This window comes from Zootermopsis nevadensis, unplaced genomic scaffold, assembly GCF_977971745.1.
Source record: "Zootermopsis nevadensis isolate Lab colony 2312 unplaced genomic scaffold, Znev_1.0 Znev_ptg000028l, whole genome shotgun sequence".
In the NCBI taxonomy this organism is placed as follows: domain Eukaryota; kingdom Metazoa; phylum Arthropoda; class Insecta; order Blattodea; family Termopsidae; genus Zootermopsis; species Zootermopsis nevadensis.
In genome coordinates this window covers 19,114,593-19,140,072 of record NW_028259160.1, presented here as the reverse complement: position 1 = coordinate 19,140,072, position 25,480 = coordinate 19,114,593, and the positions used below count along the sequence as shown (strand labels likewise).

The window sequence follows — 25,480 nt, the reverse complement described above, 5'->3', positions numbered from 1 at the left end:
GTTTACTGTTTAACAAAACACCAAGATCTTTTACACAATTAGTACGCAAGATTAAAAAGTCACTAACAACGTAATTAAAATGGATACTGTTGGTTTTACGTGTGAACGATATAATTTTGGTTTTCTCTATGTTAAGTTCTATATTGTTAACATCGCACCACTGATGTACAGAATCAATATCTGCTTGAAGAGCTCTGCAGTCATCCACAGATTTAATATCACGATATAGTTTCAAGTCATCAGCAAATAAGAGAAATTTAGAATACTTAATTTTGTCACAAATGTCGTTAATAAAATATTAAATAAGAGAGGTCACAAGGTAGAGCCTTGTGGAACTCCAGATAACACCGAGCAAGCAAAAGCAGACTGTCCTAATATGCGAACAAAGGCAGATCTGGATGAAAAATAAGTTTGGAACTACTTGACATAAGGAGAAGATAGTCCAAAATTATTAAGTTTTTTCAAAAGAATAGAATGCGGGACTGAATCAAAGGCCTGCCTAAGATCAAAGTACACAGAGTCGATCTGTTCCTGTGAACAAACCGACGGCTGAACATCGTTTAGGTAGGTAACTAAATTGGTTACCGTAGATTTTGATTTACAAAAACCATGCTGACTGAGGTGTAATTTGAATTTGAAATAAAAAGAAAGGTGACCATGAACAATACTTTCAAAAATTTTGGAGAGGTTATTTAAGATTGAAATAGGCCTATAGTTAGATACTAAGGCGCTGTTGCCTTTCTTAAAAATCGACACAACAGACGCTCGCTTCCATAACAAAGGAAAATTCCCACTAGATAAACTAAGGTTGAAAATATGGCGTAAAAGACGAGTTAAAATCTCAGTACAACCTTTGATAACGAAAGTCGGGATTTCATCGGGTCCGACGCATTTCGTCGAACGGAGACGACTAATTTCCCGCGTAACATAAGTGGAATATTCAAAACATTAGAACAGGCGAAGTCAGAACTAGTCGTAACTTTAACGCAAGAAGACGAGTTAAAAACAGAACGAAAGCGATCTGCAAAGGCCTCTGCGATTGACTGCGGTTCCGTGATAAAACTCTCTCCAACTTTAAATTGTGTAATAGACTGGTCTTTCTTCTTAAATTTAGAAATATATTTCCAGAAGTGCTTTGGATGGGGTTTCAAATTATCTTCAATTCAATATATCTGACTTAATGGTCATTTTAACAAGTTTACGATAATACGAAAAAAACGCTATAATGCTAATCAGACTTAGATTTTTTAAATTTCTTAAGAGACGCATTTTTCTTTCTAATGTAATAGACAAAAGTTTTGGAAAACCAACGAGGATAGATAGAATTTTTGGATTTTGCAAAGGGAACGGCTAGGTTGATAGCCTTGGACACAGTAGCCGTGAGATTATTAGCTGCAGCATCAACATAATTTTAATTAAGAACGCAAGACCAGTCCGAGTTTTCTAGGGTATAATATTAATAATAATATTATTATTATTATTATGATCAATTGTTTAATCTGGGCTGCAAGCATCCAAGTTATGACTGCAACACGCCTGAAGTTTTTGGCTGCTTGTGGACCAATTAAACAATTGATCATAATAATAATAATAATAATAATAAAGCCACTAAACCTGACATCGTTCTCATCGATGCCTCTGGATGCACCATGTATGTCATCCAGTTTTCGGCCCCGGCTGAAACCAACATAGTTGTGAAGGAGGCTGAAAAACGGACCAAGTATCAAGACCTTGTGTTTGAGCTAAGACAGCTGTACCCAGGATTCACTGTCAAATTAATCGTCCTTATAATTGGAGTTCTTGGAGGAGTCAAGTCGTCACTGCTGGCTAACATCAAGCTCATTCCGGAATGCCAGCGTAACGCTGAAGCATTACTCAGCCGGATGCAAAAGGCCGTGCTTTTTGGGTCGCTCCGACTACTACGTGCGCACGACCCCAACTCACTGTAGCCGCCTATCTCGTGGTTCGAGCCGTGACTACAGTTTCACGTGGCCTGCAAGCATCCGAGTTATGACGGCAACACGCCTGAAGTTTTTGGCTGCTTGTGGACCAATTAAACAATTCATAATAATAATAATAATAATAACTAGTCTCCTGTGCAGTAATTGCGTCGAGGCGTAAGCGAAGTTTATTGACAGTCAAGAATTGATTTAAGATTAAGGACAAGAGGCGGATGATAGTGGTCAGGAGGCACCAGCGAGTGAGTAGAAAGAGAAATGCTGAGATCGCTGATGTTAGTAAAGACAAGGTGGAGCAACGCATTCTTTGGAGGAGCGCAGCTGTTGGGCAGATTAAGGCCAAGAAAGCTCGAGGTGGCGTAAAGAGAATTACCTTTAATTTTGTTACAATAGTAAGAATTAGAAGAAGGGGTGCCGTTTAGCCAGTCGTAATCGGGAGCATTAAAATCTCCTAACATGACCACCCGATAGAAATGCGAGTTTAGATTTACTTCTAAAGAGTTTAGATAATTTTCAATTACTTTTATATCGCAATCCGGGGCAAAGTTATGATTCCACGTAAGCAGACTATGGTTTCAACCCCCACATACTCTTCAATCGTTTCCAGATCATGCCTTCGTTTAACGACGCACAACGACTTTGAGAATGCAGTCAGCGCTCCGCCTCCCCGTATTTTATTGGAGCTTAAGTAATCTCTATTGGCACGAAACACGAAATAAGATTCAGGAAAAATATTTTAACTTAATATAGAGTTATTAAGCCAGGTTTCCGTAATGCAGTAAATTCCGGACGTGATAGCGAAAACATTGTCAATGAAGTGACTGCATTTGGTTCTTAGACCCCTGACATTTTGATGAAATATATCAAAATCGCCGTAGTCGAGAGCCATAATCAGTGGGAATCGGAGCCGCCTCCAGGCACAGGAGCCCCACAGCCTGACTCTGTTGACCTGACAGGCGTGCTCGAGGAGTAGAAAGGAGCAATAATGCAACCATTTGGCCACACTCCAGTATTAATGAGTGGAAAGTCATCTTCATTGGCCGAAACGTGAAAAGAGTAATAACTGCTAAATTTTGTTTTAAGCCTGGTGCACACCAAATTCTTAAGGCGTAATTGCTCCTTTAATGAGGTTTCAATATCTAAAGTCGTGATCTCAGGACTAAACAGACACAAATTCATAATTTTCACTAAGGCAGTTCAAAGAAAGAGATGTCTAATTTAGGCCGAAACTTATTTTTCAAGATATTTCTACTGTTATGAAAGACATAATCTCACAAAGCTGTTAATAATAAATGTTTCATAATATTCATTAAAAATATCACAAATAACAATAAACTGAAACTATTTTGTGTATTTATGGCTTGAAAATAATGCTTTCAATAACACATAGTTTCTAGTGTCAAATGTTGAGGATGGTTAATGAATATTTCATTTGGAAGTATATGAACAGAAGCAGTAGTGACGTAATTAAGGAACTAACCTGGCATTTTGCTGCTAGGACTGAGGACAACCACAAGAAACACGTGTGGATAGCCAGTCTGAGGGCTAAAATTTGAAAAGACAAACTCTCAAATATGTAGCAGAAATTCCAACCACTCACCCATTGTATTTAGTATATAACATTTCCGAAGCAAGACTTCGCTAAAACGGGAATTCAATTAAGTTCAGCTAAATATCTGCTGGAGTAAAGAGAAGTTCGATCTCACAGAAGTTGACATAAGATATTTAAAGATTTCTTCCTCTCTGTCTGCACCTGCATGTCGGATACTTAATTCGCAGTTCTTCTGTGTTCGTGTGAATTGAATTGTCTTGTACATTAACTAACACGTCTCAAATTTGTAGAAAGCAAGACGTCACGAGTTCACGTCCAACATCACGACACCAGAAAATCAAGATATTCATAAGGAAGTGCTGCTTTCTATTCCTGAAGAAGGCACTTCAAACTACACATTCCCTAACTTGAGTTTTCAACAGTGGGTCAGTCTCGACCAGAAAACGGAAGACATTCTTAGTAGAATCGAGAAGAATGCAGAAACGACTTCTCCAAGTGAAACAGGTACGCACACACACAAACTCGGGCATCCATGTCCTACGCAGGAACTAGCAATAGTACGTAAGTTTTTCTGAACAGTTTTCATTGGTCGGCATTAAAACATGCTCTTAACGGTTGTAGAACGCTTTCGGAACTGCCGATGGTCATCTTCTGTGTCTACTTGCAGGGGCATGAGGACTTCCAAAATAATTCGAAAGATACATATTTTTTCAGGTTTCCTGAACCAAGTGCCAAAGGTTGTGGCTGAAGAAGAACTCGGCTCCCTTGAGAATGTGACTGGCCTGGACGACATGGACATTTCTCTAATAAGTGACCTAATCTTAGACACACCCGAGAAAACCACGCATGAAAGTAAACTCAGCATGCTTCACTTTTTACTGACGAACTAGACTTCCATCACAATTGGAAAGTGAGAAAGTGAGCAGAAAGTTCTTAAGGGCTAGAGCGCACGAGCGGTTTTTCTGCAGCAGCGGTAAAACTACCGCAAACGCATATTCTAGTTGCCTGTGCACACGGACGGTGAAATAAACGCATTTTCTTTTCAGTTAAGAGCTGTCTTTTATGGACACAGTTGGCGTGTGCTCTAGGCTGATAAGTCGAGGCATGGATCTTTTTGAGACTAGCTGTGCGCGCTTTTTACTAAGAGCAAAGTCAAAGCGTAGAAATAAATTTTGGTTCCCTCCACTTGTAAGTCAAAGATTGTTGAAAGCCGAATTTCATAAGCTGTATGAAGACCTCCGTATGTATCCAAAGATATAATTCAGATACTTCCTTTTTTTGTCAAGTTATGAAGGAACGAGAAAAACGTGGCATTCATTAATTCTTTCTAGACCACCAAGATGGCGAAAATTGTATTGTGCTGGACTGAAAACTATTTTGTAGTTAGTGTGCTTAAGCTAAAAAATTCAATTTGCAAATAAGACTTTAAACCATAACATAAGTTTCAATAATTAGAGAGTTAATCATAGTTACATAGATTTAAGTATTCTTCAGAGTTCAATATATTTTTGACACAATTAATATGCAGTAAATCACACTTGTAAAATAATTGTATAATATTGTTGACGTAAATACGTCTATACGGAAGGGTCATTCGGCAAAAATGTGTAACGAAAATGTGTAAGATCCGTGTCAACAATGTGTAAATATAGACCGACAATGGTCAGCTTGCGTGAATTGTTATGTTACCTAGGAAACGTTATCTGTTTACTCGGCATTGTTGTGTTACATTACCGCCGTCAACAATCCGCTTTCGTTATTGCAGAAAGAGCTGAGCTGAGCTGTGAATCGCTTGTAGAAGAAGTGCATCGTAGTGTAGAAAATTTTGACATTACATTACATTCAGTTACCTTCCTTTCATTGTATTTATTGCTTAAATATAATTTAAATACAGAGACGTATTTACGTCAGATTCTCCGGAACTTGGAACAAGTCTTTCCTTACGAAACAATAAACTTCACTATTAAAGCAGCCTGTGTTTGGCCATATTCCTAGATATGATCATGTGCACAGTTAATTTATTGTAACATGACTGAACATGTGTGTAATATGCAGTACTGTAAGAGGAACATGACAGACTACAAGCATGAGGACGTTATGAAGGCCGCGAAATTGCTGTTCTGCAAGCGATCTCGTACTCTCCACCATTGGCTTTACCCGGATTTAACGAAGAGTAAGTTTAATAAGGCTCTGTCGGCAGCCTGGGGCACATTACCGGACAACGAGAGACACCTTTATATTTCAGAGGTAACCAAACATTCAGTCTTATTCTGCCCGGTTTCTTTGACATCAGAGACCAGAAAGATGGTTCATTCAAATGAAGATGTTTCTTATTTCGAAATATTCATAAAATTACATAAATAATGGGATAAATGCTGGGATACTGGGGATAATGGGAACGACCCGTTCTTCAAGTGCCTGAGCACTGCGGGTCCCAACTTTTCGTTGGCTTGATCTATAGACATTCGGTAGGACTCCTTGGACGAGGGATCGGCCCGTAATGGGATAAATACATTCTGTATTATTGTGCGTTTACGAACTTCGTGTGCTTGTCCGAGGATCAAAAATAAGAAAAAATATTTCCATGAACATTTGGTGCAGATGTTTCATTTTCGAAATAATATCCAAAAATAAGTTTCAATGAATTGATTTTATATCAAAGTGAATCCAGCTTCCAGCAAAGATTTTCAATTAACGTTTGGCCAGGAATTGTTGGGGACATACTCAATGGTCCACACATGCTTCCATCGCGTCTAAGAGGACCTTGGTAACGGCGATTCTTAAGAAGACACTTGCCACGTCTCCTTGAAGATGTACCACTGAATACAAGAAGACAAATGTGGTTTATTTACGACAGAGCCCCAGCACACTTCTCCCATCGCGTCAGATATCATCTCAATGAACATTACACTCAGCGATGGATTAGGCGTGGTGGCCCAGTAGAATGGCCACCGAGGTCACCGGACCTGACTCCATTGGACTTTTATCTGTGGGGTCACTTGAAGTCCGTCGTTTATGCAACATTCATAAAAAATAATGACGACCTATGGGAACTGTGCAGAATGCATGCCAGATGATTCGAGGAAACCCTGGAGTGTACGAGCGAATTGGTCAATCTTGGGTACGTCGTGCTCGTGCATGTGTGGGGAATGGAGGAACAACCTTTGAGCATCTGTTATGAAGAAACATCCCTGTCCTTATACTTGGCAATAAAGGCATACATTGAAAATTATTTTTGACTATTATTTCAAAAATGAAACATTTGCGACCCCATGTTCATAGGAACATTTTTTCTTATTTTTGATCCGGGAACAAGCACACAAAGTATGTAAAAATACACAGAGACGTTTCTTCAATTCTGTTTCAATGTTTTACAATCTTTATGCAGGCTATTATGGTAGTTGCAAACATGAAAATGAGTTTCATTTGTTGTAGAATTGACACACAGGCTCCTATGTAACTGAACAGAAAATCTCTTTCTTACGTCTAGATACGTGACATCTTCTCCCTGAATAGTATTGCTACTTGTAATGAGACGTGGACCAAATCCGTAACAGCAGAGCCGACTGAAAACACTCACATTCAGCTCCAAGAATCTAATTTGAAACCGCACTTAACGGGAAGATACTTGAAATGTTTTGCATGCAAGGAAGAGTGGGTCCACGTTTCATGTGAATAAAACTGTCAGATCAGTACGGTACTCCCCTAAAAATGACTGTGATCGCAACTTTGTTCTCGTAAATCTTGCCACCTAATAACGTTATGTGCATCACAGACTAAGAAATTTCAAGATGAGAACCTAACTTCCTGACTCTTCCATACCATTGCCATGCCCAACCTTCTGGTAGACTGCACTAATCGATTAACATTGGTGGTTACATAAGTGAAATGTATGGAAATAGTGAAGTCTTCTTACGTAGTCCCTGACTGTTCCTATGGCATTCAGCTTTAAGTGAACGCTTCTTTGTAGGCTTTCCTGTGGTTAATCCATATTTCTTACCACGGTGTGTCTGATTACAGGTACTTGGAAGATCACCCCTTGGAGTCTCCAGCCTCAAGATCAATCCGCAGCTGAACGTGTTGTTGAGGGAACTGCCGGAGAAAAATCGCGTGACATCGTGTACCAGAGACAGTGCTGATGAGACAGGCCAAGCCGTGCAGGAACTTCTTGCTTCTAGTTGTGATTTACAAGCCTCGTCATCTTACCCGGAATCGAAACCTCAAAATACTACAAATATCTGCAGAAAACGCAAATCACTGCAGTCGCGAAGAACGCCACTTGGGGATGTTGATCTCGAGGACCAGGATAAAGAGACTGTCGTCTTAAAACGCGCGCGCAAATCGCGAGCGGAAGTCGAAATGAAGCAAAATCAGGAAGGTACTTGTGAAGATGAAAAATCTCTATCTATGACTCAATCAGGACATCAGGATAAGGAGTGTGATTTCTGGAGGAACACATCTGCCCCCGATTATCTGTTCCCTAATCTGTTGCCTGAAACAGTAGCTTCTGATGATATTGGTGAAATTTCGGGAATTGTACGGCATCCAGAAGATCTGCCTACTCACACAAAATTGTTTACTGAAACAGTGATTTTTGATGTCACTTGTGAATTTAGGGGAATACAACAGCTTCCAGAACATCTGCCATCCCACACAGATTTGTTACACGAAACAGCGGCTTTTGTTGAAATTGGTGAATTTTGGGGAATGGCATAGCATGCAGAAGATCTGCCTACTCACACAGATTTGTTTCCTGAAACAGTGACATCGATTCTCGTCTTTGATTTTCGAAGATGTGTGGTACTGTGACACAAAATTTTACTAAATCTAGTATTATCTATTTGTAGGTATACAGAATATTTGGAATTCAAATCAGTATATATTATAGGGAAAATTATACAAAATTGTAAGAAAGTTTATAGGTAACTAATATACTTTATAATTTCCATTGATTGGTGTTTATGAATTTAACCTTTACAGGATCCCAGTATGATATCTGTTTTAATCTTTGACTGTGCATCTGTGCTGTCAAAATTATTGCACGATCCACTTAAATTTTACAACTTGTCTTAATAGACACATATTTGGAAATTTGTAATTTTATCTATGTACTATTCTTGTATGTATGAATTGTTGTGAAATTAAATACATGGAGTTATAAAGACTACCCTTTTATGCATCTGCAAATTAAAATAATTCTGATTGGAAGAATTGTCTTTGGCTCAGAAGGAAACAGAAGGCATTGTGACAAAGACAAAGTTCTCATATCTGCGACAAGCCAGGAACATCATTTTATAAACATATGTAAATGTATCATAATCATAATCATAGTCATTCCCTTGGTACTGTTGGACTATGAAGCTTCCAGCAAGGTACGTGTCAGTCAGTCTGTCTTGTAGTTCATACACTTCTAAAATCACTTCAAGGGCGGATGCTGTTTTTAATACTAATTCCATGAAAAAGAGTCCTTCGTATTTTTATTATATTATTCCATCCTCAGACTCCGATAAACCGGAAGACCTGGCCGACAAGCTTGAGGTCCAGATTCAGCCGGTGGACGACCCGTTGGTCCCGGCTGTTATTGACATGGTTAACTAGGCTTACGAGCATATGAGTATGCCCCCGCAAGTGAACCGAAATTAACCAGTCCCTCGGAGGTCCTTCAGGCCATGAAGTGACTGAAGGTTACCAAGGCTCCGGGCCCCAACGGTATACCGAACAGGGTCCTGAGACATCTTCCATGGCGTGCGATAACCTTTCTCACGAAAGTGTTCAACGCGGTCCTCCGCAGGCAGCACTTCCCCTCGGCATGGAAACACTCTTGCGTGGTGTCCGTACTGAAACCGGGGAAGGACCCCACGGTGCCCTTTTCCAGCAGACCCATCAATCTTCTTGACACGGTCGGCAAGCTCTGTGAGAGGATCCTATTGACTAGGGTCCTACACGAGGTAAACGGACTTGGGCTGCTGTGTGACGAGCAGTTTGGGTTTCGACTCAGACACAGATGGCCTGCCTCGTTGGAAGGGTCAACAGGAACTTTGACGAGAGGCGGCTAACTGGCGCAGTTTTCCTGAACGTGACCAAAGCCTTCGACGCGGTTTGGATCGAAGGCCTCCTCTACAAGCTAACCGTCCTACCTGGTGAAAAACATCTCATCCTATCTTGCGTGCCGTACATTCGAAACGTCCTTCCAGTCGGCCACGTCCACACGTCGTGCCATGCGGGCCGAGTTACGCAGGGCGGACTCGTCTCCCCTGTGCTCTTCAGTCTGTATGTCAACGACATTCCCACACCGTCCCGCCAAGTCGAGTTAGCACAGTACGCGTAGTTTAATGAATAAGTGCGTACATAGGAACCTTCTATTTATTTATTTAGTGTTCTGTCTGACGACAGGTCCATATGAACAGGATCCTTCCATCCTTTTCTCTTCTCGGACTGGGACCTGTTCATATACGTTCTTGGCAGATGATCCAGAAGTGGTTTGCCATTGATTTCTTCTGTGTGTGAATGGAGTAATTGTTGGGATGCCACGGAGAAACCGGGGAAGCCCCCGGAGGAAAACCCCGTGTTGCCTAGACCACGGCCTTGCCCAACACAAGTTATAAATTCGGGCACCGCCGAGAATCGAACCCGAGACCCAATAAGAAGATGTTATATACGGTGCTTCGTGAAAACAGTGCACTGAAACAAAAGACTTCACTCGTCCACGGTCGACTATGTACATGTACTAATACACAACGCAGGAAATCACATGTTTTACTACATTAAATCGTACTATATTCTTCAATTAAGCAGATAGATAATGATTTTAATTTTTATATGAGGCTTTGTTAGACTTGAAGATTTCTGTCTTCTGGGTTATTGCGCTGTGTAGTCTGGTCGATGTTAACCAACGTTTCAGAGGTCATACTGCCTCCGTCATCAGGGCGATGTTAAACTTTTCAATAAAAATACGTTTTAAGTACTACTTAAATTTTCCCGTCATTTTTGACGGGTACTTCTCTATGATATTTTATATTAGGTATCAAACAGAGCTCGCAGAACGCGTACTAAATGTACAAAATTATGCACTATAATTGTGACAGAAATGCGAAGAACAATAGAATGTTTGAAGCACGTATTCAATTTGCACCACGAACATCGAATTAAAGGTTTATTTGCACATTTATCTAGTTCGCAAACTTGGCTTGTTTTGCGCAGACAGAAGCCTCTAGCTCCTCGGAGACTAGTCTTTCGCTGCCTTCTCAGCGCCTAGTCCACACTCTCCGCTGCAATGTACCAGTGAATACCGTGCCACTGCCAGGCGCACTGCCGTCAGATGCGTGCGCGATGGTGCAAATTTAAACTGTACATTCGAACGGATAACAGAGGAAAAGAATTGATAGACACAGACGTATTTATTTGGGACGAAACACCAATGGCACAACGGTATTGTATGGATATACTCGACAGAACTTTGCGAGACTTCACACGTCGGAGGTAAAGTTATGTTGCTCGGTGGAGACTTTAGACAGATTTTACCTGTCTTACGTAATTCAAACAAAACGTCAACATTACATTCAACAATAAAATATTCGCCTTTGTGAAAAACTTTAAGGTCACGTCATTGTCTGAAAACATGCGTGCCACACCTCAGGCTATAAAATGGACTAAGTTCTTACTTGACCTCGGCGAAGGACGCCTCAACGACCATGACGACATGGTAGAAGTGCCTGAAAACATGGTTTGTACGGACGATTTAGTCGAAAAGATTTGCGGAGATATCATAAGAAACAATGACAATTGTATATTTGTTTATCTAAAAAAGGGACGAGAAAATAATCTCATTAAAAACGTTGTCTATGCAGAAATATTGAACGAACAGAGCATGACAGACAAGAGAACAGATGACATTAAACGAAACGAACGAAAGCAACAACTTGAAATGAATCTTGACGAAATTAAAAGTGAAAGAGTAGAACATGTTAAACATGTAAAAGTAACTTATTGGACTATCAAACACAAACAGATCTGTACGGAACGTGTACGGAATGTCAACAACACTACGTATGTGGAACGAAGGAAATTGTTGTTGGTGACCGTCAAAAGTACATGATTTTGGAAATAAATAGATTGACTATAAATGGAGTACGCACATTTGAAATAATGAGAATGAGACAAGACAAACAATTTATGTAAGGAAAATATTGGAAAGTGCGGTTGGAATTTGTAGACTAAACGGTACTGGAAACGACGGACATTTTAAAGCATGGCGACGTTATAACGATGAATGGCTTATCTTCGACGATAATCACATTACGAAATCTAGAAAATTTATCGACAAATGTAAAAGTGTCACACTTTTCTTATTTGAAATCATAGAATAAAAAACGTTACGTCATTTGTTTACTCTTTATTGTTGTGTTGGTATATTGCCTTCAACAATCCCCTTTCGTTATTACTCATAGTACGAGGCGCGTCCTCAAAGTAAGTTTCCCTGGGGCCGTTTACAGAAACAAAACACAATTTCATGGAAATATTTATTGCAACAGATACAGCAAGTGTCCAGCTATTTTTCAACATATTCGCCACCGGAATTGAGACATTTGTCATACCGTGGGACCAACTTTTGAATACCTGTGTCGTAGAAGTCTGCCGCCTGGGATTGGAACCACTGTGTGACAACCATCTCCGCCTCTCTGTCATTCTCAAAACGCTGACGCTGACCGGACAGGAATTTCTTGAGGTGTAGGAAAAGATGGAACTCACTGGGAGCGAGGTCCGGGCTGTAGGGTCAATGATTAAACACCTCCCAGCTGAACTCCTGCAGGAGACTTGCTGTCCGTCGAGCCGTGTGCGGCCTAGCGTTATCACTGACCGCACTTCACAGTCGGCGGGAGCTGGAATAAGAACCTCCATCTTCAACAGCTGCAACGATGCTACTGTGAGAACGCGGGAGGTGCCGTTAGTGCATGCGCCATGCTACGTCATTGCTCTATCACGTACGCACAGTCGCTTCGCGCAATATAAGGTTTGCTAGCTGTGGGACGAGTGGGAAACTTACTTTGAGGACGCGCCTCGTATTTTAACAAAACAATACGTCTCTATCGAATCATACATCGAAGATTTGTAAGGGTGGGGTTGGATGTAGAAAGTTGACTGACCAAGAACAGTTGGCCTCTGAACAGCGACGTAAAGAACTAAAATATCAGATTAGAGAAAGCGCTCCGAAAGGAGCGCGTTGATCTAGTATTACAAAAATTATCCAGTTCATTATGGGAAAATGGAAAATACACTTCAGTGTGTGCTAGTTTCTCAATAAATACCTATTCACTGTGAATCCGTCGTCATAATTTCTTCCAAAATCGTCATTTAGGAAGGTTATAACATGCTCCATGAAAAGCATATAAGAGATTACGAGTAACCAGCTGAGAAATAAGTGAGACTCATAACAGAGAAGATGTAGTAAGGAGATTAACTGAGTTCTTTGAATCTACGTGTTTCGGTACCGCCCGGGCAACGGGTAGGCCAGCATAGGGTGACCAAACGTCCCTTTTTTAACGGGATTGTCCCGTTTTTGAGGGTGAAGTCCCGTTGTCCGGACAAAGGTAAGAAAATGGACGCCAGATAGCCCCGTTTCCTACAGTACTGTTTTGTTTATAACTGATAAAGATTTTTGATTATGGCAATCAAGCAATAGCTGGAGCTCAGATGCGTAGAATGAAAATCATCTTCCTATTTTAATGGACCGTTGCACGTGTTGCTGTCGGCTCTACTTTGATTTGTGAAATTAAATCTGAGCAATAACAGAGCGTTTTGCGTGTCATCTGTGGGAGAACGCCTGCAACTTCAATGGATTTTAACTGGTAAGCGGAAACTAGGACAGTGTGACAGATTGGATTTCAGATAGCAATAAAGGCAGCATCACGCACGCGCATTGGAAAACGCTGCTGGACACCGTTGTTGGAATTCTTTGATCTAGGATTACTGAAATCAAGGGAGCCAAAAATAATTCTGGCCAAAGTAGTTGGATAAAGAAGTAATATAATCCAATGACGTCTGTACTATCTCAAATTACAAATGCTACATTATAAATTCTCGTCTCTAACAACGACTTTCACAGCTGCAACTATTAACCTAAAGGCTAGCCTCTAACAGTGAAGAAAACTTTGACCATCCTTATATTTTAATTTAATTTAAAGAAGCAAACGGTTATTGGAGGCTACAGAAAGTAAAAAATTACAAGTTCCCAAGGGTCCTCTAATGGTTCACGTACACTTCCTTAGTATTCATTTATATATCCCAACATCTACGTCTTGATCTTCCAGGTTTTCGTTTTGCACACATTTCATATATCCCATGCCTGCTACATGCTCAGCCCATCTGACCTTCCTTCATCTGATCGCATTAATAATATTTGTGAACAGTTCAAATTATAATGACACGTTCTTTTAAAAGCAAATAAAACACTAATATGTCACAACCAATCAGCTTTAAGGCCAACAAGAACCACGGAACACAAATTTACGAAGCTTCTAAGGCGTAGACCAGACCTGCATAACTTGAAAGTGTATGTGGGCTCATCACCCTGATAACGGAGGCGGCAAGGGCCTCTGAAACGTCAGTAAACTTCTACCGCACTACGCGGCTCTACAACCCAGAAGACATTCATCTTCCGACTCACAGCCGTGAAAATCTTTAATCTGTCTTTCACCGACATTCAGCTTCGATAAATCGTGGGATGTTTTGCTTCAAAATGTGGACGAATGTTTTATTCCTTGGCTACAGAGAATGTTTCTTGGCGAACAAGGCACAGAAATTTGTCTCTCGTAAATGCAGCCTGGTATTTATTTATTCGTCCATTCTTGCCCTACTTTCAGACCCCAATTTTCCCTTTTTCATAAAATTTATAAAGACAAGGACTCAAATAATTTTTTTTCATTAATAAAACGCAAAGTAATACAAATTGCTAGCACAAAAACAAATACTGCAAACATTGAACCACTTTACGATGTTGACAACATGACATGAGGCCGGGTGGGCCCCAGAGTCGGTCTGGACGCAGAGGCTGCTGGAAGAATCCTCTGCTCCTGTCACAGATCGAACCCCGTTCGTGCAGTCCGTAGCTAATCACTATACTAACTAAGCTGAATATAAGTTACAATAAATGATTAAGAAGGCAGTGTCAAATGCAAAACCCTGCATCAGGCGACCTTCTCAGCATATAAACCGGAACGAATGTCAAATGTTCAGCTCTAGTCTGTCTGTTGGGAACTAAACTCAGGACTGGTTGTCATACCTGCACACATAACATTTGGGAAGCTGCCTTGACGTGCCTCAGACGTTTCGTACAGTGGGAGGAAACAGAAGTAAAATTTGCAGAAGTCATTTTGTGCTTCTGAGGACATCACTGCAGCGGCCGTTGGTTTCAGTGATGACATCCACAGACAAAAGCAATTGGATACATTCGTGGCATTAAACAATAACGAGGCGACGGGAGGTGGAAGGAAACTGCACATTGAGGAGCTCAACTTAATTTTCAATGTTTAATCCTTACACTTACTTTCTTATAGTATGCAACTTTGTCCTAACTTATGCCACAGAAATAGAAAATAAACATGTAGCAATGAAAGTTCTTGCACGAGATCTGTGCACCTCAACGGCACTGAAGATGTCGCCACCGGTCTTCTGGGACGTGACGTCATGTTGACTTGCATGCGTCTACCGATTTTTCGGAGGAAAACACAGTCCAGTTTTAACCCTCAAGACGGAGGCAGTTTAATCCTCCGAAACTTTCGTATTTACCCACAAGTCATCACGGCGTCACAGCTCAGAATTTTTAGACTTTTAATTTTTATTACAGAACAAAAGTTCCTTTCACTTTATTAAAATCAGCGCATTTCCTCCTCAAACAGGACATTCATTGATGACTTTATCTGGGCTGCAACGCAGTGTAGTCTGGTAGAACTTCACCAACGTTTCAGAGGTACCTGTTGTCTCCATCATCAGGACGAGGATTAGAGCCAGAAGACAAATACAACAGAAAAGAAATGCTACGGTCAGAGTCATGGGCCCCAAGAATCGTGTTGAAATGAAGGCAGAACCTTCAGTGGACCAGTGGGGAATGAATCAAACAACGGGTGACAGCAAGGCAGCCACATCCTCGCCAGATGCTGGGAAAGGACACGAAAAGAGAAAGTTGCCCTAATAAGGGTCCATTTCTGTACCATCTCTATCTTACATGTAAAAGCCTGACAATTATTCTGGCAAAGCCGTGTGAATGAACAACGTATATTTTCTGCAGAGGAAAAGATCAACAATTTGGTGAGTTGTCGATGTTGGTCTCCTGAGTAGTAACGTCGTGTGGACTTGTGGATGGATGCCTCGGTCCTGAAGATGGACACAGTATGTTTCTCCGAAACGCTGGTCACTGCCATTACGTCTGCTCTACCTGAGACCCCATGCCCTTGATCTTAACAGACCGTGAAGAACGTATAAACAAGAACTGACGTCACTGTTTGCTGCAGCTTCCGACGGCAGTGACGAAGTTGATGGTGATCTTTCGGGCTCTGACGCCGTGTGGACTGGCCGGCAGATGCCAAAGTTTCGAAGAAGCGTACTGTCTCCATCGTCAGGGCTAAAATAACAATGCTGGAAATCAGACGGATTATATATTGTGTCTATTTCAATCCCGACCGGCCCAATCATTAGGACATCCCTTGATAACTCGATGTGGAGTAACAAAACTGTGTCTTCGTCAGTTCAACCAAAGTCAATATGTTACACGAGTCAAGGTCACTCTGGTTACTTTAGAGAATTTTGATTTCTTAAAGCCCTGTAGCAATTGCATGTACTACCAGCTTTAAAAATCAGCAACTCTCATTTAATCCTCCAAGTGCATTAATGGGTTTTATACGATTCTCGGAATAAACAGGGATTGTTTAAAATATTATAATATAGTTCTAGTAAGACGTATTGCACATAAAACACTGAGGAGTAATACAGGGTGTACATAAAAAAAAATTTACAACTTCAACACTAAATAAAAAAGTTGCCAGTGGAACCACGGTTCCGGAGAATTTGACGTAAATACGTCTATACGGAAAGGAAGTTTATATATTGGCTTTATTCTAAATATTTCCTTTATACCCGCTTTACAATTGAGTAAAGTTTGATTAAGACATTGTTTATTTAACTTGAATTAGTTACGTTTAAGATGGGTCTGTGGTAGCTGAATGTAATTTGCTGTCCCACAATTGGAGGACATTCAACAACATGTCATCTTCCAGCAGGATGGAGCACCATCCCACTGGGGGTTGGCGGTTCGTGGTTACCTTAACGAACAGTTTCCTGATAGGTGGATTGGGAGAGATGGTCCAATACCGTGGCCACCTCGTTCGCCCGACATTACCCCGCTGGATTTTTTCCTTTAGGGTTATGTTAAGAAACTTGTGTACCGAACACAGGTTCCCAACATCGACAAAATGAAGCAAAGGATTGTGGAAGCCACTGCAACTATTAATGCAGAGATTCTTCAACGAACACGGAGGGAAATCGAGTACCGGCTTGATGTGCTACGTGCAACTAAAGGTGCAAATGTAGAGATGTACTGACTTATGTGCATGAAACTTTGAGAGACGCTGTTTAACAAACAACAAACCCCATCCAGTTATCTTGAATCATTAATTTTTTTATCAAGTCTTGAAGTTGTAAAGGTTTTTTATGGACATTCTGTATTTTATTCTTAGAACCATACTATATTTTATTTACAGCTTGGCGTCTTCCTCACCACTCTGCTGATGTCGCCTCACGCCCACTATAAGCTACTATCATCAATGTCATGGTGAACCTGGCTTTCGTCCTCATAAAGTTTATTTATGCCTCATTCGGGGTAATCGTCGTTGAGGTCTCGCATTTCCTCCAGCTCTTATTCTCAGTCGTCTTGTTGGTTCCCTTCAACTGTCAGAGCAGCAAACATTTTCGAAATTCTTCCTCCAGTAACAGATCTTGTGTTTTTTAGACGTAGTCGCCTGCATTCGGAAGATCCTTGACTACACAGGCTGACAGCGCTGTTCTGTGTACATTCATGTTTGAAACCCCGTACCTGAAGTTTGTGAAAAATTAACAGTTAAAATCAGCAAGCGTATACATGAAGATTTCTGTCTTCTGGGTTGTTGCGATGTGTAGTCTGGTCGATGTTAACCAACGTTTCAGAGGTCATACTGCCTCCGTCATCAGGGCGATGAGTATGAAGACTTCTGTCTTCTGGGTTGTTCCGCTGTGTAGTCTGGTCGATGTTAACCAACGTTTCAGAGGTCATACTGCCTCCATCATCAGGGCGATTCTTAGTATGAAGATTTCTGTCTTCTGGGTTGTTGCGCTGTGTAGTCTGGTCGATGTTAACCAACGTTTCGGATGTCATACTGCCTCCGTCATCAGGGTTATTCATCTACCATGCTATACAGCGCAACAACCCAGAAGACAGAAATCTTATCTTACAAGATTATACATTATTTAAAGCTCAAAAGCAATTTCGTCACACATGTAGGACAGAGCCACAGAAAATATATAGGCCCTTCATGACAAAGAAAACTTATCAAGACCTTTATATTCATCCTTAAATATTTTTGTTTTAAATTTACGTTGCCTACGTATAACGAATGCCACTGCTATTACGTACAGAAATTTAACCATTTTCTGCCAAAATATGTTTTTGCGGTTCTAAGATGTCAGCGACTGTGGTGTGGAATAATTATGAACGTGTTGTCTTTGGGACTCCTCGTCTGTGTTTACCTAAAATGTCTTCGACTTTTGATGGGGTTGCTCTGGATTTCGGTGGAAGGGAAGTCAAAGCCTGCTACTTAAACGTTCTGGGTTTTCCCCAGTTAGCCACCAACGAATGTTCCCCCAACATCCTGTACCATACTTCATGAAAACCATCCAATTTGTTCGAGAGATGAAACGAGCTGACGGAAAAATTCCCACGAGGTCCTTAGTTTACTCTCACAAACACAGGAGCCGGGCCAACAGGCAACGCATGTCTTTACATCACGATCTGAGGGATAGGCTAAGACTGTGAAATGTTATGTCCTGTCTGGGCTAGCCACGTTCGGTGTATTTCATTAAGCCGTTACCGTCGCTCACACATTCTGTTGGGGCCAGATGTGGCTCTACGCAGAGACATTCTTAAACAGCTGATAATTGTACGGCCAGCTAGTCATAAAATTACCCGCCTTTTGTGGAAAGCGTAGGTTCATTACGGTGTCACAAGGGACCGCCACCGGTCCAAATTCTGATCCAGACCGTATTTTAGTATGTGTTTTAATATTATCCTCCCACCTAAATACAGGTTACTATGAACTGTGTCGGTAGGATCTAATGGCACATATTTCCATATGTGTTCATAAAAAAATTGCCCTCATATAACAATTTAGTTTGAAAAGTAATTTTTCGTTCAATAGAAAATGTTTCTGGAGAAGAACTGTGCAACGTAACAACAACAACAACAACAACAACCTAAAGCAAGTGAACTTTGTTTGAAGATTTCTGTCTTCTGTGGTGTTGCGCCTAGTAGTGAGGGGATGCTTACTGCCTCCATCATCAGGTGTCACAGGACAACGTGGCGTAACACCACAGAAGTCAGCCATTTTCAGATGAACTCCGATCAACTATAAAGAACTCGATATGGATATGAAATGCTGTTAAATGTGAGACTGCAAGTGACCAAATATCGTGATTAGTATGACGGCATTGAAGTGTTGAGACTCCAGAGAGTATTCCTGATCAAGGAAACTTCGTCTATGAGCTTCTTATTAGTACAGTCATTTTTTACGTCTGCTTAGCATTACTCAGCCATCTGCAGCTTGGATTCAATGACTGAACTTCATCAAAACATTGTCCTGCTCGCTCTCACTGCAACACACAACTCCCATCCACTTTTTGAGTGCGGCTTACTTACAGCCGTGATGATGGAAGCAGCAATCGCCTCCGAAACGTCGAAAAATGTCTAAGAGCCTACAAGGCCAAAGACTCCATAGGACTGGTCACCTCGATCAAATCACTTATTTGTGCTTTGCAAGTTATTGTTTGTGGAAAGATACTAAACTAACAAATAAACAAACCATTCATTTCTCCTGTCGTCGAAACACTCCACGTGGCAAATGTTTTTGTCAATGGAACCACCAACGGCAAAGATGGTGTCGTCAATCACTTCAGCCGCAAAATTGCCACGTCGATTAGACATTTCGGAGATCTGGGTCCACGTGTCTGTTTCTGGGTCGTATTTCTCGCCACTGCTCGTAGGGCATAACATACTACAAAATCCTCCTGCATGTACAAATGCTCTGTATTAGGTCACAGAATATAAATTGAGCTGCCGAACGAAACGTGATCCAAGTTCATTCAGCAGGGCCCCTGCCGCTAAATTATTACTCCCTCAACTGATCAAGGATTTTCTGGCGTTCAATGGAACCAGAATGTTCATTACCATGTTCACAACATCCCATCATTCGACCGTTCTGACGTAAGTTATTATTTTCTAAAATCACTTTTAATATTATCCTCATATTTACGTAGTCTCTTCTCTTCAGGTTTTCTGGTTAAAACTTCGCATTTCTCGTATATTCCATGCGTGCTACACACTCAGCCAACGTCGTCATAAGGTTTTATGCTCCTAAAATATGAAATTCGGTCAAAGTAATGAATGAATCAACGAAACAAAAATGTGTAAAGCCACATGAGTGAAAACCGAGATAAATTCACTCGTTTTTGCAATGTTCATGTTTATAACGGCAACAAAATTAAGAATAAAATGTCTATGATGGAGCACACTTTATCTTCCTTATAGCTCGATTAGTGAACAATGGAATTTATGAAACACGCAAATCACAGTTCTGTAGTTCATTTATGCAGCACGCCATTACAACAAGACCGTCCTGTTGAAAACGTAATTTGTTATATAAAGTTTCAATTAAGGAGCAAGGAATTCTAAGAAACGGCTTAAAATCACGGGCTTTGTGGTGAGGCGGGGCCAGTGTTGCCACAGCGCACGGGATAATTGAAATTTCTCTCCCACACTTAACAAAATACGTGACTACTGAGGCACTATTATTATTATTTAGTGTTCTGTCTGACGACAGGTCCATATGAACAGGATCCTTCCATCCTTTTCTCTTCTCGGACTGGGACCTGTTCATATACGTTCTTGGCAGATGATCTAGAAGTGGCTTGCCATTGCCTTCTTCTGTGTGTGAATGGAGTAATTGTTGGGATGTCACGGAGAAACCGGGGAAGCCCCCGGAGGAAAACTCCGTGTTGCCTAGACCTCGGCCTTGCCCAACACAAGTTATAAATTCGGGAACCGCCGGGAATCGAACCTGAGACCCCAGGATTACAAGGCCAGCATTCTAACCGCTAGACCACCTTGGCGGTACAGTAAAGTACACTATAATAGAAATACAAGAAAGGATTGTGTGTTGTTTTTGTTGTTAGTGAGCTTGTGGAGACACTAACCGAAACCGCGATATATAAATCACATAAGAGGTTAAAAATTTTGACAAACTAATTCCGTAAAAACAGAAGAAAAATACTGCTCACAAAGTCGCTAGTCTTGTAAGTAAACTAGGCAAATATTACAAAACAGCAAATTGCGTAAAAGAAAGAGAAACGAGTATTACTCGACAAAGTTGCAAATTCTTACCTACGGCGTACACTCTGCCGTGGTAGGCGACGCAAGACAGGCCGCTGCGAGTTGCAGACATCGGGGAAATGTTAGTCCACAGGTTCGTCTGTGGGTCGTACACCTCTGCTGAGGCCAAATATTGTTGGCCGCTGTTTCCACCAACGACGTAGATTTTATCTGTAAAGAGAGACCAGCTATATGACACAAATGGTATCATATATTTGAGATGGGCTGAGTAAATGTACCGATCCGTACGTAGTGCAAATGTGGAACAATTTGTAGTTGTGATTGTGCAAAGATTCTGCATTTAATGTCTTAGCAACTGTAAGTAAATCGCTTCCGCTGTTCATTTGTTTCTTTTATTCTATGCTGTGTACTCTAAACATAACAATGTAATTAAAGTAATTAGCCTGTCAAAGGAAATGATTTTATTGGGTGAAAAGAGAAGGATAAAAATGCAACATAAACAACATAAAGTGTGTACGACAGTCAATTGTTCTGTGCTCCGTTCTGTCGCCAACTTCTCACTTCCGATCAGAATTATATTTGAAACGTTGTTCATTGCAGAAAATACGTTCAAGACTTCGATCTAATTCTACAAAATAGTTCCTCTTGGTCTGTTATTGGGTCTTACTGCGCTCTATCACCCGCAGGTGTAACTGGACTCTACCTCTCAGTTCTGATAGCCTCACATTCTGTTTCACGAGATTCGCTTTACCTTTGAGTGCGGTCGCACTTGCGTCGGATCGCTTCGTGTTCATAGAAGCGATCATCGACCACTGGTTCGTCCTGTGGTCGTATCGCTCGGCCGTTTTAAGTCGACAGCCGCCAGCAACGTACACCTGACCCCCGAGCACTGCCACACTGACGAGGCTTCTGAAACGAAGTAAGTGCTACACTTCATGCTCCTCTGACTTTGAAGCTCATTTATTGCTCACACAAATACATTCTCTTTCGCAGAACCTCACTCTGCACTCTTTATTGCTGAATCGTAATTCAAATGAGTTAGCAAGAAAATCTTATTTACCTAAAATCTGGAGAAACTTAGAACGAAATTAGTAACTGGCTTCTATTCGGGTTTTTACGAAGACCAACATTGGTGCAAGTGCACTTAATTGCACTGTACTAAATGCTCCTGTTTGTGAGCGGTACAGGTTATAGCCATTGCACACACATAATTCTTGACTAGCAAAACAACTATCAGCTTTTCAAGGAGGACGGAATTCGTTAGTCTCTGAGTTGTGTCTTACCTCCGGTCATTCATAGGTGCCGCCTCGTGCCATGTCTTCGTAACAGCGTTGAAGCATCGGACTGAACACAAGTTGTCGCTGCCATCAAAACCACCGATGACGTAAATGTTAAATCCGACTACCGCCGTGCCATGGGCGACTCGCGGTCCGGTCGGGTCGTTTTCCTGCATCTACAACAACGACATAATACGAGCATATAATTCTTTTGTTCGTAAGGTCCACTCTTGGTTAAGTTTTTACCTAAGATTCTGGACAACCAAGGGAGCAGAGGTAAAGCCCCCTACAGTGGACGAATATTGTTACACCGTGCTGGCTGGCCCGGCCTACGGACGCCAGAAAAGTTGTGAGAAATTAATGCAAAGCAACGGTGAAATTGTGGCTGATGTTTTCTTGAAGTCTGTGAGTAGCTGATAGCGTATACATTTGATATATGAGGCTTTCACGGTGGTGAAGACAGCGGTTGGTGACGGGGGCTTTAACAACGCGAAGCTGGAGGCAGTACGTTCCTCGGAAACAATGAAATTACGTACCAATTCACACGGCGGTACTACCCAAATAACCAGCATTCTCGCTCCTCAGTACTTACGTAATTTTTTAAAATTGAAAATAACAATGAAGGACAACAATAATTTCGTTTAAGGTCCAAACTCACCAGACAAGTTGTTATAACGTTTCATGTAGGACGATTATAGTAAATGTTGTATTTGGAGAAAAAAATTAGACTCCAAATTGAACACGTGCTTCACATACGAGAAATGTTTATTTTATTTATTTATTCAGTTTAATTCTCGTGCCTGTAACCCATTTAGAGAAACGTTTCACTGCAACGGAAATAAATAAATTAACGCAAAAAAATACTTGTGATGAAATAATAAAACGAATTAAGTGGCAGAAATAAGCAAAGAGGAAAATTTCTTTTCATTCAGACATTATTTAACAAGGATCAGTTGTGTGAAACTCACCTTAAGCCATCGGTCTGCCCGCGTGCTGTATGTTTCAATACAATTGACGATATTTTCTCCAGTGGAATCCCACCCTCCAATAACAAAGAGAATGTCATGAGGGATTCGCGGGATGGCAAACCTTGGAGTCAGAAATTCCCCGTCGTTGGCCAAGATCGTATCTGAGTCGTGCAGCATCTCGTAGATAACGGGTCTGCATGACTCATTTTCCCTCACATATGGATGATGTCTTATCTGTTTAACAGCGCAATGTAAACCTTATAAACGTTTAAGAAAAGAGAGTGTGAATCTTTAGAGATTTCATTAATGACGAACACGGTTTTGGTTGCGAAAACCCACCGAAAACGATTATGGCTTACACAGAAGAAGAAATTTCTTGTTTTAGGTAATGTCGCTCTCACTAGTGTACAGGTTACAGAGAGTAGGGAAAACAATGTTAAAATCGATCTTACGGAATTCAATTGAAAAACATTTCAATTGCAAGATACAGACAGACTTCAGTAAGATCTGTATTTTGAGTTGCATTCAAAAAAATTATATTTATTTATTTATTTATGGGAGAGACCCCATGCGAACTGCTTACTTCGATCGTCTTGAGTTGATAACTTTGATTCATCGTCAAAACTATGTAGTGTGTGACGAAAGTTATGAAAAAATATTTCTACTGTGAATAAAAGGTAAAACGATGAATAATTAGTCTTTTTGAACAATACATGCACATACACACATTAACACGTGTGCATATATATTATACATATGCATAAATGAGTAGGTAAGCAATTATATGGGCCTATTGTTTGTAAAAGAAGCGACGGTATTTAACCGATAACTAAGAAACCAAGGTAACCGAGCATGAAAGCAATTAGATCCTTATGCAAATTTCCAGTTATAGTTGTAAGATTCTAACAAAAATTCAAATGTCAACCATTCTATTAAAATTCATAGGAAACAAAGAATAGACATTCTGTTCAGATGTTCTCGAATTGTTACATGCAGAAGGACGGGCGGATTGACAGATGATGAAGCCAGCAAACGCAGTTATTAATTACGAACGCGTCTGAAAGTGGATTTGGACTTGTGTGCTTTCCCTGCATGTAATCATTTGTGTTTATTGGGTTCCACTGACTTTTTCGAGAAAGAAAGCTTTGTCGAGTAGTCCCAGCCTGACGTTCTTCATGAGCTCTGCGATGTGTCCTTTTCTGTTTTCTGTGTCGTGGTCGATCCACCGGAGTATGCAGTCCCACACAAGTTTCTCGTCCTTGACGTTCAGATTATCCGCCCCGATAATCGCCTGCAGCTCCTCTACTGACATTTCCAGCAGTTCCTCGCTCTGCTGAGACAAATGAGCGAAGTGGCGCGAAACGAAGCGGCGAGCGTGAGATTCAAGGCCGGCGCAAGAGTGACACCTGCGGCAGCGAGAATAAGAACGGGCTCATGAGTTCCTTCGAAATCTCGACTAAGTGAAACACTGCAGCTAGAACTAGATTCTGTAGTGTCTGCACACCACAGAATTTCGCCGCCATCCTTTACCAAAAACCCTTTGAAACCCAGACGAAAGAGAACGTGGAGACGAAGTAGTGACAGACCCTTCATTTAACTGGGGGGGAAGAGGGAAGTTAACGACTATGAGGGTCCCCAGGCAGAGCCGGAATTAACCTTAGGAGGTCGGCATTTGGTAAAATTTTGTTGTTCGCATGGGTAGGGGAAGAAACTTATGGCGGGAATTTGATGTATGAGAGTCATGCAGAGCCAGCCACAACGAAAGAAAGGAATTCGGGAGGAGACCGAGACAATTATAACCCTGCTGCAAGTAGTCATTAACGTTTTACTTGATGAAATCAGTCATTGCCTTGTCTCAAAGATGATGGAAACATCAGTACACAACACAGAACTTTTCACTTGTAAACACACCAACAACAATAATAATAACATGGGGCAACAATTTTTTCCGGTAACATAGACAATTTTCAGTGTGCCTTGCTAATTTTGGGGCGCTTATTTCAAATATGACCTTGAAAAAGACCTAACAAGTAAGATTTTTTTGATACGATAAATTTTACTTTTTCTAGTTTCCGTATACAGTACAAAGTTTAGCCTAC

General features: G+C 41.0%; 2 protein-coding genes across 31 annotated transcripts in view; one reads left to right on the top strand and one right to left on the bottom strand.

Moving 5' to 3' along the window:
- Nucleotides 1-5,261: 5,261 nt before the first annotated feature.
- On the top strand, nucleotides 5,262-8,674 carry LOC110834789 (uncharacterized). The gene is made up of 2 exons (XM_022074304.2): nucleotides 5,262-5,757; nucleotides 7,531-8,674. Exons 1-2 carry the CDS (start codon nucleotides 5,539-5,541, stop codon nucleotides 8,224-8,226), a joined length of 915 nt encoding a protein of 304 aa, XP_021929996.1. The 5' UTR covers nucleotides 5,262-5,538; the 3' UTR covers nucleotides 8,227-8,674.
- Nucleotides 8,675-8,777: 103 nt separating this feature from the next.
- The window catches only part of LOC110834788 (kelch-like protein 10), a 66,507-nt gene continuing 49,804 nt past the window's right edge, over nucleotides 8,778-25,480 (bottom strand). For 21 of the 30 annotated variants that reach the window (XM_087357412.1, XM_087357418.1, XM_087357413.1 and 18 more), the window contains 6 exons: nucleotides 24,508-24,787; nucleotides 23,382-23,615; nucleotides 22,420-22,589; nucleotides 21,888-22,045; nucleotides 21,188-21,346; nucleotides 11,888-12,389 (listed from right to left, as the gene is read on the bottom strand). In XM_087357412.1, the coding sequence (XP_087213538.1) occupies nucleotides 11,896-12,389; nucleotides 21,188-21,346; nucleotides 21,888-22,045; nucleotides 22,420-22,589; nucleotides 23,382-23,615; nucleotides 24,508-24,787 (1,495 nt within the window). In that variant the 3' untranslated portion in view covers nucleotides 11,888-11,895. Of the gene's footprint in view, nucleotides 10,192-11,887; nucleotides 12,390-13,513; nucleotides 17,947-19,610; nucleotides 20,933-21,187; nucleotides 21,347-21,887; nucleotides 22,046-22,419; nucleotides 22,590-23,381; nucleotides 23,616-24,507; nucleotides 24,788-25,480 lie in introns of those variants that run through there. The other 9 variants (XM_087357425.1, XM_087357428.1, XM_087357424.1 and 6 more) reach the window with 9 other exon arrangements.

Bases quoted from the DNA above. Each gene is read 5' to 3' on its own strand.
- LOC110834789 (XM_022074304.2), top strand. From the start codon at position 5,539: ATGACTGAACATGTGTGTAATATGCAGTACTGTAAGAGGAACATGACA. The intron at 5,758-7,530 runs GTAACCAAACAT...GTCTGATTACAG, and splicing joins GACACCTTTATATTTCAGAG to GTACTTGGAAGATCACCCCT.